This window comes from Rousettus aegyptiacus, unplaced genomic scaffold (assembly GCF_014176215.1).
Source record: "Rousettus aegyptiacus isolate mRouAeg1 unplaced genomic scaffold, mRouAeg1.p scaffold_m13_p_12, whole genome shotgun sequence".
NCBI lineage: Eukaryota > Metazoa > Chordata > Mammalia > Chiroptera > Pteropodidae > Rousettus > Rousettus aegyptiacus.
Window position 1 is genome coordinate 36,006,566 of NW_023416287.1, and position 15,639 is coordinate 36,022,204.

Genomic DNA, 15,639 nt, shown 5'->3' on the forward strand with positions numbered 1-15,639 from the left:
AGCATACTCTGGCTGGGTTTCCAGAGACTCATAGGCCGTTAATGGAGATGTGGGCAGGGGGGTTAGTTCTTTCCAGAGGACCTGGGCAAACCATTTCCAAGCATATCCAAGTTGCTGGCAGAAGTCGGTTCCTTGTGATCGCATGGCTGAGTCCTGTTTCCTTGCTGGCTGTAGGCCAGCCCCCCTCACCTGGGCTTCCTTGATGAAATGCAGGTTCTGATACAGGAGGTCCAGATGAGCCGCAAGATTCTGCGCTTCTCACTAGCTCCAGGTGACAACAATGCTGCTGGTAGGGGGGCGACACCAGGGGTGACGAGGGGCTCAAGGTCTGGTGTCACACCAGCCATCTTCACGGTTCTTCGGACCAGATTTCGCCTCTGAAATGGAGATGGACTTGTCCAATTTTGACCCTCTGTTTTCCTCCACCAGCTGCTGAGAAACCCCTTTCCAGGACTCAGGATCTTCCGCTTCGGGGGCGGGGCGGGGCGGGGCGGGCGGGGCGGGGCCAGCCCTCCCTCAGGCATGCGGGCCTTCTAGCTGCGGGGAGCAGGCTGCAGGGCGCCTCAGGCCAGCAGAGGGCACTCGAGGAGCAAGGAGGACAGTCCCTTGAGCCCTGCATAGGCTCCCTCACCCTAAATTCTTTTGTCCTAAAAAAGGTCTGTCCACACTATCAAGACATTTTTCCCTCTTGTGTTAATCCTGCAAGCGCCTGGACTTCCTGTGTTTCTATCACCCAGCGTCAGGTCTTTCTTCGTTCTAGGATTTGACTATAGCTGATATAATTAATAAATAAGTATGTGAGTATGTAAATATGAGAATATATGTGCACATCTATATGTGTACACACATGAACATAGGTGTGCATATATATATATACTGTGTACACATGTATGATTGATATAATCTATACATATAACATGTTTATATATTATATATTTACTTTCTTGTCCATTAATATACATATATTTATACATATTTTATACATATTTAATACATCATCTATTACATGGCATATACACATATATTAACATACTTGTGTTATATGTGCATATCATATATGTGTAGGTTACTTACATATATTTTATATTCATCAAGCATAGTATACATATATATTTTTACATATGTATAAATTGTACATATATTCTTATTTCTTGTGTGAAGAAAGCCATACTGTTGACTGACAGAAAGAAAAACATTTACATGTGTATGTAGGTCAACACACTTCCATAGAAAAAAAGACTGAAAATAAAGACACCAAAGTATATTTATCCTAGGTGGAATTATTTTTTCTTTTCTCTGTATTTTCCATTTTAAAATAGGGTACATTTTTATTGCCTATATAATTAGAACAAATGTATATATTTAGTTCTAGGTTTAAAATATTGAGCAATGACTTTATCCAATAGAATTAAGCTTCCTAAAAGCTTGATAAGGAATGTGACTTGGGAATAAGTCTTTTGCTTTTTAAAGCCAGTCATGTTCAAAAGAATACCCTAGTGCTCAGAGTCCCCGGCTCACATCTCCTGCTTCATCTCCCATTTGCTGGATGACTTTCAAGAAATCACATCATCGGTGATACATCAGGTTCATGTGCAGGGAGTTTTGTTTTCTTAACTTGCTGCTATATCTGCAGCACCTGGGGTAGTGCCGGCACTTAGGGGCATAGTGGGCATTCAGTGAATATTTGTCAAATTAATGAACAAACCTTTCTCCAGGGACTCTGTTTAAACCACACAGCAATGGCGACGGAACAAAAGATGGGAAAATGTCCAGAAATACTGTTGACTCAAAAAGGAAAAGCAAATGATTTTTACCCCTTTGTTCAAAAATGAAAATTTAGACTAGATGAATGTGAATGATCCTTATCTGAATACTCCTGCTCAAAATAATTGAAGAAGCACATTTCTGCATCACTTGGTTTGTTCAAGGAGTTATATGGTATTATATTTAAAGGCATATTCCAAATGATACTCATTGAATTTCTTTTCATTGGTGTTACAATGGAACTGTAACTCAAAGAAAGCATCTGTATCATTTTTAATGACAGTAAAAACTGTTTTCAAGATATAATGTCCTCCCAATGTGAAGTCAGAATTTTTTCAACTAACACAAAAAACTCAAAATTCATTGGTGCTAACACTGTTTGCAACTTTACCTAATTAATATTTTCTAAGCTCTTGCAGTCATAAGTTTTGACTTCATTGTTCTTTATTTTCTGAAAAATGACAAATAGCCAAATTGAAGTCATTTCTCTCTCATTCATGTGTTTCTTTGTAACTCTGGTCAGGTGTATATTTTAAACCAAACCAAGTCTCTCTCTCTCCCTGTAAGGGCATCTGGAAGACTGGATGGCCAGTGAAGGGATGCCCAGAGCCTCAAATGGATAAGTGACTTGCTACCACGTGGCAGGATTTAGAAATGTGCAGAATTACAGGATGCATTTGGGATCCAAAGATCTGGCCATATTCTACATTCTGCGGCATTTGAAAACCCCTCACAAAACAACTCTGACAGTCTTCTTGCTCTGTAATCCAGTTAAACACAGTCTCACAGTATCATTCACTTTACCCTCTCCAAACCTTAAATCTAGCAAGATGCATAGCTGCTAATAGGAAAAGATAGACTTTCTCTTTCTTAATAATTTGACTTTTTCCTTTATTCTGCACTTGTAAATGGGATATTTTTAGATTCTAAAAAAACATTATGTCCTTTTGTCCATCTGATTAAATTGGTCATAGTAATGTTATTACTGATAATGTTATTAATATATAATGAGTGAGCATGTGATATATGTCCTGAGCTATTTGTGACATTTAAAACAGAATGGTGAATGAACTAGAAAAAATACTCATTCTTATACAGGTTATATTCTAGCTTGGAGGCAACTGAAAATTAGTAAGGAAACAAATAAATCTGATAATTTTAGACAGAAAACATTTGCTATGAAGGAAATAAATGTCGATGATGGGAAAGAAGGGAGTGAGGTAGGTTGGAGGTCTTATTTAGATTGGGTGATCTTAGGGGTCAGGTGATGTTTGAGCTGTGAGGTGATCTGCATGACCTGGTCTATTCAGCCATGGGAAGACACAGGCAGATGGAACTGCAAGTGCAAAGGCGCTGAGGCAGAAAGAGTCTTAGAGTATCTGAGGACAGAAAGACGGCCGAGGCAAGAGAGTGCACAAGTAGAGAGAGTGGCAGACGAGAGCCAAATCAGTTAGGGCCTTTTGGGCCATGGTGCAGAGATATGGTTTTACTCTGAGGGCAGTAGAGGCCAGTAGAAGGTTCTAGAACAGTTTGCTTTTTGAGACTCTCCCTCTGGCTCCTGGTGGAGAACAGATGGAGGTATAGCGAACGTAGGAGCAGCGAGTCCCCTTAAGAAGCCAAGTCTTCAGCCAGGTAATGGATGGAGGATCTGGGCCAGGGAGAGGGTATGTGCACATGGATTGAGTGCGCCCTGGGCAGGTCTCCAGGGTTGGTGGGAGATGGAAGAATGGGGAGAGTCAAGAGTGATTCTGAATATTCTGACTCCACCAACTTGCAAACCTATATTATCCCATCCCTGTCCTAATATCTCATATATTTCTCCCAACTACTCTGTGATCTTAGTGTTGCTGTGTCCACATTTTACAGATAAAGAAACTGAGGCTTAGGGAATTTAAGTAAATAAACTCTCAACTCAGATAGCAGGCACTGGCCCAGCACTGTCTGATAAACAAGCCCCACTCTCCCCCTAGTGACCACCCTGCATTGCCATCTGAGGAAGACCAGGGAGCCAAAGTAATGTGTAACTTTACTCTGCAGTTTTAGGCAACTATTCAGAAACTGGTAAGAGATATAATGAAATAAGTGCTGGTTACTGGTATAAACTTGTGAAATGAATTTGTTAAACATTTCATTAATCACTATTCAAAATGTAATTAAAAAAATATCTTCTTAACTCTGGTGGGAATATAAAATGGTACAATCATTTTAAAAAAACTGGCAGTTTCTTATAAAGTTAAATAAACACCCAGCCTGTGACTCAGCAATTCTACTCCTGGGTCTTTGCCCAGAAGAAATGAAAACATGTCACACAAAGACTTGTACAAGAATTGTAATAATACCTGAAAACTGGCAACAACCCAAATTCCCATCCACAGGAGAATGGAAAAACAAACTGGTGTAGTTACAGGATGGCGCACTCCAAAGCAATTAAAAGAAATGAACTGCATATGAATGAATTGCAAAAAAAATTATGTTGAATGAAAGAAAGTAGACTTAAAAACATACCATATCATTTCATTTATTTGAAGTTGGAGACAGAAAAATTTAATCTACAGTGGTAGCAGTGGGAGGTTGATGAGAAAGAGGCACGGGGAAGTTATTGAAAGGTGGGGATCTTGATTGAAGAAGGGACTATCTTTGCGTATGCATATATCTTTCCAGAGGTGAGTTAGCACTTAAGCAGGATGATAATAAAAGCCAAAGAAAAACTAATATGTTGTTCATATCTGAGGCAACAAAGAACTCATAATCATATAGTCACCAAAATAAGCATTTATAGGTGTCTCTGAATCATAGCACTCAGGCAGCACAGAGATGGTAGGGTCAAGTCATCACTGACAGATTCACCATCTTATCCATGGCAGAAAGTAGTTAGAGAACCAGAAAGCAATTATTAATTTGCAAATCCATATCACCTTGGGATACAAACACTCAAGCAGTGTTTTGACAACTTTGAGAGCTTTCAAGTCATCTTTCAGGATTTCAGCACATTGGTTGACGATGCTGAGCAATTCCACCAAATGGCGCTGTGACCACTGACACCATATGATCTGGAAAGCTGTAGTGACCTACCTATCCATGGGAAGAATGTAACTGAGGCAGACTGGTGGTCTTCCTAGCTCCCTCCCCCACCACCACAACCCCACACACAGATACTTCCCCCATCCCACCCCTTTGTGTCCTGAGAATTTTTCTAATCATTTTCCACCTGGATCCATTTGTCAAGCCATCACTCAGGCTTTGCATTACACAGAAGTGATTCATCCTGTCATTTTGGAGCCCTAACTAGCAGGTAGGCAGAGGATAATCTTTTTTATTCTGCTTGGTTTTATATGGCAGGTTTTGTTGGTGTGGAACACCATTTGAGTCTTTCAGAAAAAGAGCAACATATAAGTTTACTTCACAGGCCATCAGTTAAAATGTAAATGTCTAGGGAAAGCAGTTCAGAGGGCTGGTAGAAGAGAGAAATGAAGCTGATTTTTTTTTTTTGTCTTATTTATTTTACCAGCTGGCAAACTGGAAACAGTGAAATGGGCGTTCACCTGGCCTCTGAGTTTTGTCTTATACTTCACTGTACCCAACTGCAACAAGCCCCGCTGGGAAAAATGGTTTATGGTGACATTCGCTTCCTCCACGCTGTGGATCGCAGCCTTCTCCTACATGATGGTGTGGATGGTAAGAGCATGAGGACCCCACAGCAGTGCTAGATCTCTTTGGAGAGAAAAATACACTCAACCAGCTGGGGAAATGGGTCGGGATTTTGGCCTAGAAGCTGTATCAGTCAGCTATTGCAGGAATAAGCTGCATAACAAACAACCCCTAAACTCAGTGGTTTAAAATCATAAGCATTTACTCTCCTGCTCACATGTCTGCAGGTTGACTGTGGTTGGACTAATCTCAGCAGGCACTGGCTGAGCAGTTCTGCTTTGGGCCATAGCACGGTTACATTTGATTCAAGCAGCAGGTAGGGTTTATGTCTACTTCATGTGTTTTCCCATTTTCTGAGACGAGTGGCTGCCTGGGGAATGGTCTTCTCATGGTAGATCATTGGAATGCATAAGGGCAAATGGAAACACAAGGTTCCTCCTCGGGCCTTGGCTGTGACTTCTACCTACTTTCGATTGGCCATTCATGACATCAGTGTAGTGAGAGAAATATACTCTACCTGCTCCAGTGGGAAAAACAACAGAGTCACCAGGCAGAGGGCATGGAGGAAGTATGAGGAATTGGGGAGTGATAATTCCATCTATCAGAGTCACTTTCCCTATCTCAGTCTCAGTTTCTTCAACCAGGTCAAGGGTCCCTTCTGAAGCTAAAATAATGATTCAGGGACTAGCCTTGATTGTAGAGCCAGAAGAGCTTCGTGCCCAACACCGTTTTAGGAAATGCAGCTGTCCAAAATGCACTGCTCATGTATGACTGTACTTTTTAACTGTAGAGTAAATCTAATTCATTAGAACTGGAGTTGGGCAGAAATTAAAAGCCATGACAAAATTATGTAAATCTAAATTAATCTTGCTTGAGTGTTAGACGGAAATGCGATATGTAAATTCAGGGAAATTAAACTCAAGAGCTAAAAAAAGATTATGAAAAGATTATTTTAGAGGTAATAACAAATCTGTAAACTTGACACAATTAACTCACAATTATCTCTTGCTTTCGACATCGCCGAGCAACAGATAATTATTTTTGCAATCCAAATCTTATAGCCATGGGTTTCTCCTGTATTCTGTATTCATTAACATTTTTATTCGACATATTCACTGGGTTTCGTCTCTGTTCCAGGTTTGGGAACTAGCGTTGGTGTCCTTGACCTCCAGGTGCTTGATAGTTTTCTCTCAAGTCCACAAATAGGCAAACTCACCCGCTGACCTGAGGTTTACCCTCCTTCTGTTTGCTTCCTTCCGCTCTGGTGGAGGTTCTAAAAAGTCCTGAGAAATAGCGGGAGTGGGGAGAAAACAGGGAAGCATAAGGCCTGGCACAGCCAACTGGGGAATTGGGTCCCCAAAACTCCAGACTCAACCACAAGCATCAAAACAGCAGCTCCTTTCCAGGCCAAGCCCCAGCCAGCCAAACCAGATTCCTGCAGGGACCCAGCTGAGGGTTAGAAAGGAAAACAAGGTTTGGCCAGGATTCTTGTAGCTCTGTTTCTCAAAAGGCTCCTCAGAACAACAAACAGAAAATTAGCGTGCATCCACAACTCACTTTCCTCCCTGGAGAGCGGAAGGCAGAGATCCCCGGGCCACCCCAATTTCAGTTCAGCGCTGAACGGATATAAGGTGCATTCATTCTGGTTTGAAAGGGGGATGAGCCAGGCGTCTCAATGGATCTAACTAACTCCCCGAAACCTTTGAATGGGGAAGGAGCAACCGCGACCTTTGGAGGAAGTCATGTTTAGGAGTCCCACTCAGTTGCTGACCTGAGAGGAACTGTGAGGGGATTGCACTACCTACAACATGTGGTTTGCATTTCTTGTAACTTTATAGAAAGCAAGAAGGTCAAGTGGTATCCTAAAATGACTAGTTCATCTCAGGTCCTGCGAGTTATCCTTTCCTTAGGCCAACATACAAGGACACGGTCTCTTTCCCACTCACCTCTCTTTTGCGCCCCTACTCCCATCAAGATGTCTCACCAGCTGTCTTCCTCTCATTTTTCCTATCTGCAAATTAAGGGGCAAGAATGAGCTTATTTACGTAATGGAAACACTGTCTGGGTATCACCTGTTTCCACCCTCTACCTGAACCCCTCCCATGTAGACAGAGGCAAGTGAGCCTGCCTGCCAGGCCAGAATATCCCCTTTTGCATTACTAGCAGGTGTGCCTTGGGCAATGCCTGTTTCCTTATCTGAAGAATGGAGCTAATAATAGCTCTTACAGGTAGGGTTGTTATGAGAAGTAAATAAGTTAATACCCATGAATATCACTGAGCACAATGCCTAAGTACTAAATAAACATAAGAAATATTGTACAGAAGATGACGTTGACAAAGATGATGTTAGCAAGCTTCAAAGGAATCTGCTACTTGTGGCTTTTCCTACAAGACTGGAAAGTGTGAATCCAGCCCCCTTCCAATCCTTGTAAATTCCCACAATGCAGCTTGGGTGTTGGAAGCTCAAATTCCCACTACAGAATGGCAGCCATGTATTTGGGTTTCCCAGGACCATTCTAAGTTTAAACATTCTGTCCCAATATTGCCTTTTCCCCAAAACTCTATTTTTGCTCTCTCAAGACACCTGCCTCACCTGAAAAGAAAAAGTAAAAGGAATCAATCACTGATTAGAAAACATGGGCTCCATAACTGTATGTGGTCCCCTGACCTGCAACCCCAGTCTGCTGCACTAGAAGTTCTTTGCACTTTGTCCTGATACAGAGAGCAGATGTTGCCTCCTGACAAGACTGCCCAGATTGCAGCCTTTTCTGCTTCTTGGTCCTTCTTGGGCAGGTAGCACTAGTATCAGCCCTCAGCTCACCACCTCTTCCTGCTTCTTCCAGGTCACAATCATTGGCTACACACTGGGGATTCCTGACGTCATCATGGGAATCACCTTCTTGGCAGCAGGAACCAGTGTCCCCGACTGCATGGCCAGCCTCATCGTGGCTAGACAAGGTGGGGTCTCCCTTGCTATGGGTATGGGAAAAGGAAGCAGGCCTTCCTTTGGGAGTGAAGGGATCCGTGTGGCAATTACCAGGACATCAGATTCTGGCTTGGAGTGAGCAATCGGAAACTTCAGTTTCATGTTAGTAAATAGGCTTCTTCGCATCAGAAGGTCAGGAAAACAAGCCAGAAGGTGCTTAAGAAAGGCGGAGATGTTTTCTAGGTGGCACCCACACCCCCTTTTTGTGGTCACATTTACCATTCTTCTATTATTAAAAGTAATAACTACAGTGATAGCTAACCTTTGCTGAGTGCCACATACAAGGCAAAGCAATTTAGGCATATAATCTTATTTAACTTAAATGACAACTCTGCGAGTTAGGGACAGTCATATACCCATTTTATGGATAAGGAAACTGAGGCTTAGGGAGGACAGACCCTATAACCTAAAGTTTACCCAGCTGCAGTACCCTTCAAGGTGGCAGTTGCCAGAGGTCACTCTTCAGCGTGTGACAGACCCTTCTCTCCTTAAAACCAAGCTCACAGTTTACCCTCTACAGATGTCTCCCCCTGGGTGTCCATGCGCTTTTCCAGCACCCACTCTAATTTAAATATATGCCTGATTTGTGCTAGAGGGGCTTTGTTTTCAGCAAACAAAATGTGTAGCTATAACACTGCGTACAGTGTCCTCTACGAATCTTCACAGAGTTCTACTAAATACATTTTTTTCTTAATATCGCTCAATTATTTAGAAGAAGAATTGAATATAGAACAGGTGGGTGATGATACTAAAATGTTGGTGAGATCGTGAGCCACTTTATAAAACAGTGATCATATTTGAACTGAAGGTCAACAGTTCAAAGAATGTGTATTTTATTATATTCTATTGATAATACATATTCTCTTGTATTGACTATGTATTTTACCATCGGTATCATTCTATAGTGATGAGTTGGCAGAGAAGCAAATACGTAAGCATGCAGCTCTGCCAGCTGGCCTCCCGCTGTCAGACCAAAGGCTTGGAAGAGTCCCTCATGGGGCCCCTGCATTCCCCTGGGATCTCCTCCCTCACTCGAGTGCCCTCTTGTCCTTGCAGGCATGGGGGACATGGCTGTGTCCAACTCCATTGGGAGCAATGTGTTTGACATCCTCATTGGCCTCGGTCTTCCCTGGGCCCTGCAGACCTTGGCTGTGGATTATGGATCCTATGTAAGTGGTTTTGCTCCATGGCTTTTCTTTAAATTCAGGGCAACACGGACTCTGTGATTGGTGGCCTTGGCCCCCTGTGACTTTATCTCAAGGCAAAAAGGTATGGAAATACTAATATTGAGGAGGAAACAAATTCTCCCCATCAAAGTCCTCCCAAAGTCGGGGTCATGGACGCATTCAGGATGCAGGAGCAGGGTTGGAAAACTTTTTCTCTAAAGGGCCAGTAATCAGTAATACCTTAGGTTTTCTGGGCCAGACAGTCTCTGTCACATCTATTCAGCCATGCTATTGTGGCCTGGACCACCATAGACGATACAGAATGAATGAGTGTGGCTGTTTAAATAGAACTATATTAATAGAAACTGAAATTTGAATTTCATATAATTTCCACATGTCATGATATAGTATTTTTTTTTCATTTCTTTTCTATCACTTAAAAATGTAAAAACCATTCTTTTTTCCTTGGATTGAATTACTTTTAAGTTTTATTAAAATCATTGGGGTAATATTGGGTAATGAAATTGTACAGGTTTCAAGTGAACAAATCAATAATGTCAAATGTATATTGCATTATGTGTTTGCCACCCAAAGTTGGATTTCCTTATGTCACCATGTATTTAACACCCCGAAATCATTCTTAACTCATGGGCTATGTAAAAAAAGATGGTGGGCCAGGTTTGGCCCAGGGGCCATTATTTGCCAACCCTTGCTCTAGTGTATTCGTTTCACATACAAAATATTTTTATTCAAGAAGGAAGGGACACAAAATACAAGATGTCCTCTCTGCCAGGGATCTAGTACTATCAGACCCTCCTGTGGTGGCCTTCACGCTGTCTCTTGAGGTTAGGCTGACTATGGCTTTAAGTGGTTATGCAGTCCAGGTAGACTTCAATGCTCTTTCCCAACTTGCCCAAATGTTCACCCTCTGCTAGTGGACACTTCTGCCCTAGACACTGTCCGAAGACTGAGGAAGAAAACTGCAATTACAGATTTCTTCCTGTATCTGAAAGAAAATAATATTTTGTCTCTGAAGTTTTTACACCCAACCCAGTGCTGGATGCTTCTCTGCCTGTGTTGCTGGGCATGACTTTAGTCTATCTATATGTTGTAAGTAATTGCATATTCTACAGAAAATACTGTAGCTCATTTTATCAAATGATAGCTGTCTTCAAAGTTGTTTGATTAATGGTTATTTCAGCTAGGTAAATTGTATCCAGCTGGTTGAAATTGTCAGGGAGGGGAATACCCTTCTTTAGTTCTTCTGGCTAAACTAGTGAAAAATAATAAAATTGACACAAGATTAGATTAAGAGGAAAAAATAATTTAGTATGTGTGCACAGGAGAATCATAATATGATACTCGGATCATAAAATGAGGCTCAGAAAAATGATCAAACCAAGCACCTTTCTATGCGTTTTAGTCAAAGAGACAATGAATCTGTGAGCAATTGACAGGACAAAGAAAGTTAGTGCTGATTAGGAAGAAACCTAAGCAAGGTTTGGGCTTGGGCAGTTAATTAGTAAAGGTGTTACAACATTGGTTTATACAAGCTTTGGACTTGGAATTTTTTTAACTCTGTGATGAGGTTGTCTCTCAGCCCTCAGGAGCAGGAAGGGCACCCATCACCTGCAGCATTATCTCTGCTTCTAGAGGGGAAAGGGTGTCAGGGTTTTCTGCTTGCACAGGCAGATTCTTAAGTAACTTTAATTCAAAATAATCAGTATGCATTGTGGGACATCTTGGGTCAGCCTGCCCTGGGCCCTGACCTGATGAAATTGAAATCTATACAGAAAGGCCATATGTTTTTTGTTCATGTGAAGTTACCTATTGGTCGAGAAATTTCATCAGAGCTCGTACATGATCTTTGGTGCCTCATCTCTTCCTCCAAGTGTTCTAGCTTTTCTAAATGTAAGTCTGTCTCTCGTTTCACTTTTCGATCCACCTTTATAGCCCATCTTCATTGGACCCCAGATTCTGCCTGACTCCTTCGCCCCTTCACCCAGCTCGCAGAAGTAAGCGTGGGTCTGTCAAGTTCATCAACAATCCACCTGGTTTATTCCTCTGTTTCACCTTCTCACCTACCTCTTATCAAGCCATGAAGAAGTAAAATTCAGACCTATGTGAATTTCAACTCCTTTTTATCTTCTCCGGTGGCTAAAAAGTAGGCAGCAAAAAGATGAAAAGAAGCTACAGTCTAAATAATCCAGAAAATCAATCCGTGAATAACAGATTTTTACCACATTGACTTTCTCCAGGGAGAGATGAACAGGCAGGAGCAAGAGATCCAAAACACTCCAATGTCCCTAAGATTCAGTATGTGTATTTTTTCTTTACCAAGATTACATGGTATAATCAGTATAATCGTGGAAGGTAAAATCAAAAACTTTCAAAAACAAAACTCAGAACTCATCCTGGAAGTAAACCAATTTCTCTAATCAGCTTTGAAATCTTCCTGACAAAACATGGATATCAGGCCTGAAATTCCAACTCGAATAGGCACATTGTCTGCCATCAGCAATCCTCTAATGGTCTGTCCTCCTTTCGGCCTCTCCCAACTCTCTTCAGATGACAGAAAATTAAACAAAATTTTTATATTAGTAACACCCACAGCCATGAAAACATACCATTTTCGGGTCCCAAACTCTAGTGACAGGGTGACATCATGAAGACAGAAATTCAGGCCCTATTAGATGTTTGGCCCAAATTCATATTTTCCATCTGTAAATGACATAATGGGGTCACTCTGGTAATTCTGCTGGAATTGTACAAAGAATACATCTAATCCTGTGATTGCCTTGAAGTGATCCTTGAAGAGAAAGGGAAAATGCAGAAGAAAAGGCCACTTCTTGTTTATGATCAACAACCATGGCATACAGGAGAGTGCTTTTGGGGGAGACTTTTGGTTGGAAAGACTAGAAAAAGATGTGTCACATTAAGTTATCCAAATGCTGCCATTGCTGTAACCAGTGCTAGAGGGATCTTCATGTTATTCCAGGGATACAAACATCCAATGTAAGACTCTTTTGAAAGGAGAAATTCAATAATATAATCTATAAATAGTTTATGAAGCCCATGGAACTCAAGATTTCATTTTATATATGATGTGAGGTAGGTCCAGCTTCAGTCTTTTGCATGTGGATATCCACATATTTCAGTACCATTTGTTAAAAAGGAGATTTTATTTTGAAGTATAACAATTCTAAGGGAAAAATTCTAGTTAACTTCTTTTTCAGTAATGTTTACAACTTAGGAACTATTAGGAAGTTCATGATTATATTTCAATTAAAGTTGTATATTCTAGAATCCTGTATTTCCTAAATAGTGATTACCTTCACTATCAGGAAAAGTTTTCATCCCAACTGAGTCAGAACTAAAATGTAAATGGGCAAAAAGCCAGAAAAGACAGACAGGTGAGCTGAATGGGGGAGGGGGGGTCCTAAGCGGCAGTCTTTAAAATGCTATTTTTTGCTAATTTTACCCAAATTGTTTCATCTCTCTGATTGAGAGAGCATTCAGCTAAGGGGGAAATCCCATGAACAGAACACCTTAAATTCTGCCCACAGGCCTAACTTTTCTAATCCTTTTACATCATGCCCCAAAGCAACCTCATGCTGCCCATCCTGCAATCTCTTCCCCATGTCCTGTGGGCCCCGTTCTCTATCCTACCTAGTCTGACAGTTATATTCCCACATCTTCTCTATGCTTCTGGAGTCTGAGTGTAAAGACTTGTCCACTTCACTTTTGCCATCTGCACTGTACTCGTGACCATCTTGAACATAGCAGAACATTTTACTTATTTAAATAGAGGGTAAATTTAATTTCCTCAATTGTAGGGGTGAGTAATTCCTCATATATAAGTAGCTCCTGGGTGCTTGACCATATTTTATCCTGGTTAAATAATTTATATTTGTGGTGGTGATTCAGAGTCAGCAAGAAAAAGTTAAGAATAAAATATTTTTATCGAAAACAGTTAAGGTGCTGGCATGTAGAGAGGTGGACTTTAATTTTCTGGGACTTTAATTTACTTGTACAGATTACCTCTTTGCCTAGTAATGTTAGACCAAACTAGTGGCCCAGTATGTGGGCCAACAAAGCTGTATTATTTGTTTTTCTTGGAAGCTGTGGGTCCAAGACAATGGCCCTCTGGAACCAGACCACCTCACAGAGGGTGTAAAGGGGCCCCTACCAGGGGCTCCCATTGTCTTTCTCAAGCTTATTCTTTAGGTGTCAACTTGGATATCAACTGTGATCTCCTAAACTTGAGTCAGTTATCACGCAGTGTTTTTCAGCGACTCCCATCAAAGCTTTCCCTTGCCCCTAGAGAGATGATCTCCCAGAGGGCAGAAACTGTGTTGGTGTTATGCATTTATTGTTTTCTCTGTGCCTAGCACAGTGCCTGGTACCTAGAATGTGCTCAACAAATAAATAATTGTTGGGTGGATAGATGAATGCATCAATGTATCCTGTTTCCCATCAGCCTCACCTCACGTGGGGAGGAAGGTGTGTGAGCAGAGCAGAATGAAGGAATAGGCTCACCAGAGAAAAGAGCAGGGGACAAACAAAACAGCAACAAGAAGAGCTTAACATTCACTGAGTACCTACTATGCACCAGGCATGCTAAGGACACCATGCAAACATGGTCTTATCTAATCCTGACAGAAGCTAAACAAGGCAAGGATAATTTCTTCAACCAGTGGTTATTGTGCAGCTACTGTGTGCCCAGAACTTGGGGAGGCACCAGAAATACAGAGTAAGCAAGGTGGACTAGACGCTCCCTCATAGGGCGTTCATCAGGTTAGGAAAGACACACAACCCATGAGTGATGAATACAGGAGGAGTACACCGACTTTGGAGAACAAAAGTGTTATGAAAACAATGATGTGATAGAGAGAGGGGGTTGAAGGGAACTGCATGTCACTCTAGATTCAATGGACAAGGAGGTAGTTTCTGTGCCAAGTGGTAATTGACAAAGGGTGGGTTTGTGGAAGGTGGAGGAACATTCTAGAAAGAGGGGACTGCAAATACAAAGACACTGAGGTTGGCTGTGTCTGAGAGTGGAAGGAAGACCACCATGGCAGAAATGCCAGAGTGAGGTGGGCAAGGGTGAGGAGAGTAGGGGTGAGGTGAGCAGGGGTGAGGTGGGCTATAGTGAGAGAGAGGCATGGGTCTCGCAGGTTTCACTCAACTGCATTGCTGTCTAAACTCCCTTGTGCAGATCAGGAAGCCAAAGCCTGGAAGACAGTGAGATTTTTTTCTCCAAGCCCCAGAGACCAAAGCAGGAGGGAGGGCATTATTGCCAAAAGGAAATCATGACACCACAGCCGGCATACACAGGGGCATGAGGGTCATCACTCAGGTGGAACGGTCCCTGAGTTTGAGTCTTGCTAGAAGAGAGGACAGTGGCTGCTTATTAAAGCTGAAGTGAGCTCTTCGACTATATGTAAAGAGAGAAAAACCAGGAAGAGAAGAGACCTCCTGACCCCTAGATTCCTATTCTAAAAAGCCCCACAAACACAGCGGCAGCTAAAATCCTTGCTGCCCGAGGCTGTGGTATGTGATGTGTCTGCAATGGGTTTCTGACTGAAGGATGGAAGAACTGTTCTGGATTCTTCCCTGATGATTACCTGTTTATTCAGTCCCTGAGTCCTCTCCCTGGCTCTCACTGGGCCCTCTAGTGGTCAGCCCCCCATGCCGAGCCACATTTTGGGGTATCACTGTGTAACCTCATACCAAGATGCAGAGTTACTTGGAAAAATAGTTCAAAGTTCGTGGAAAAGCAAACTTAGGGGCTTATTTGCCACATGCATTTTTGTCTTCCCTCTTCTCCACCAACAGCTCTTCCCAGGAGAGAGGCTTCATTCCCAAGACATTCAGGGGCATGGCTATAACTCCATGACATCTGTCTTCATCAGAACTAGGAACCCTGTGTGGGTTTAATGGCCTCTCCTGCCCTCTCAAGGGACTTGCTGACAATTCTGAAACAATTTTTTCCATCTTGACTAGATGAGATTTCCAAGTCATAATTATTGAGACAGCTGTTTTGCACATGGTATTAGGTTCAGACATTTGACA

The 15,639-nt window shown here is 42.0% G+C and overlaps 1 protein-coding gene across 6 annotated transcripts in view; it reads left to right on the forward strand.

Moving 5' to 3' along the window:
• Nucleotides 1–15,639, forward strand: part of SLC24A3 (solute carrier family 24 member 3) — a 454,104-nt gene that overhangs the window by 420,162 nt on the left and 18,303 nt on the right. For all 6 annotated transcript variants that reach the window (XM_016146148.2, XM_016146147.2, XM_016146152.2 and 3 more), the window contains 3 exons: nt 5,273–5,439; nt 8,256–8,370; nt 9,455–9,567. In XM_016146148.2, coding sequence (XP_016001634.2) covers nt 5,273–5,439; nt 8,256–8,370; nt 9,455–9,567 — 395 coding nt within the window. The remainder of the gene's footprint in view (nt 1–5,272; nt 5,440–8,255; nt 8,371–9,454; nt 9,568–15,639) is intronic.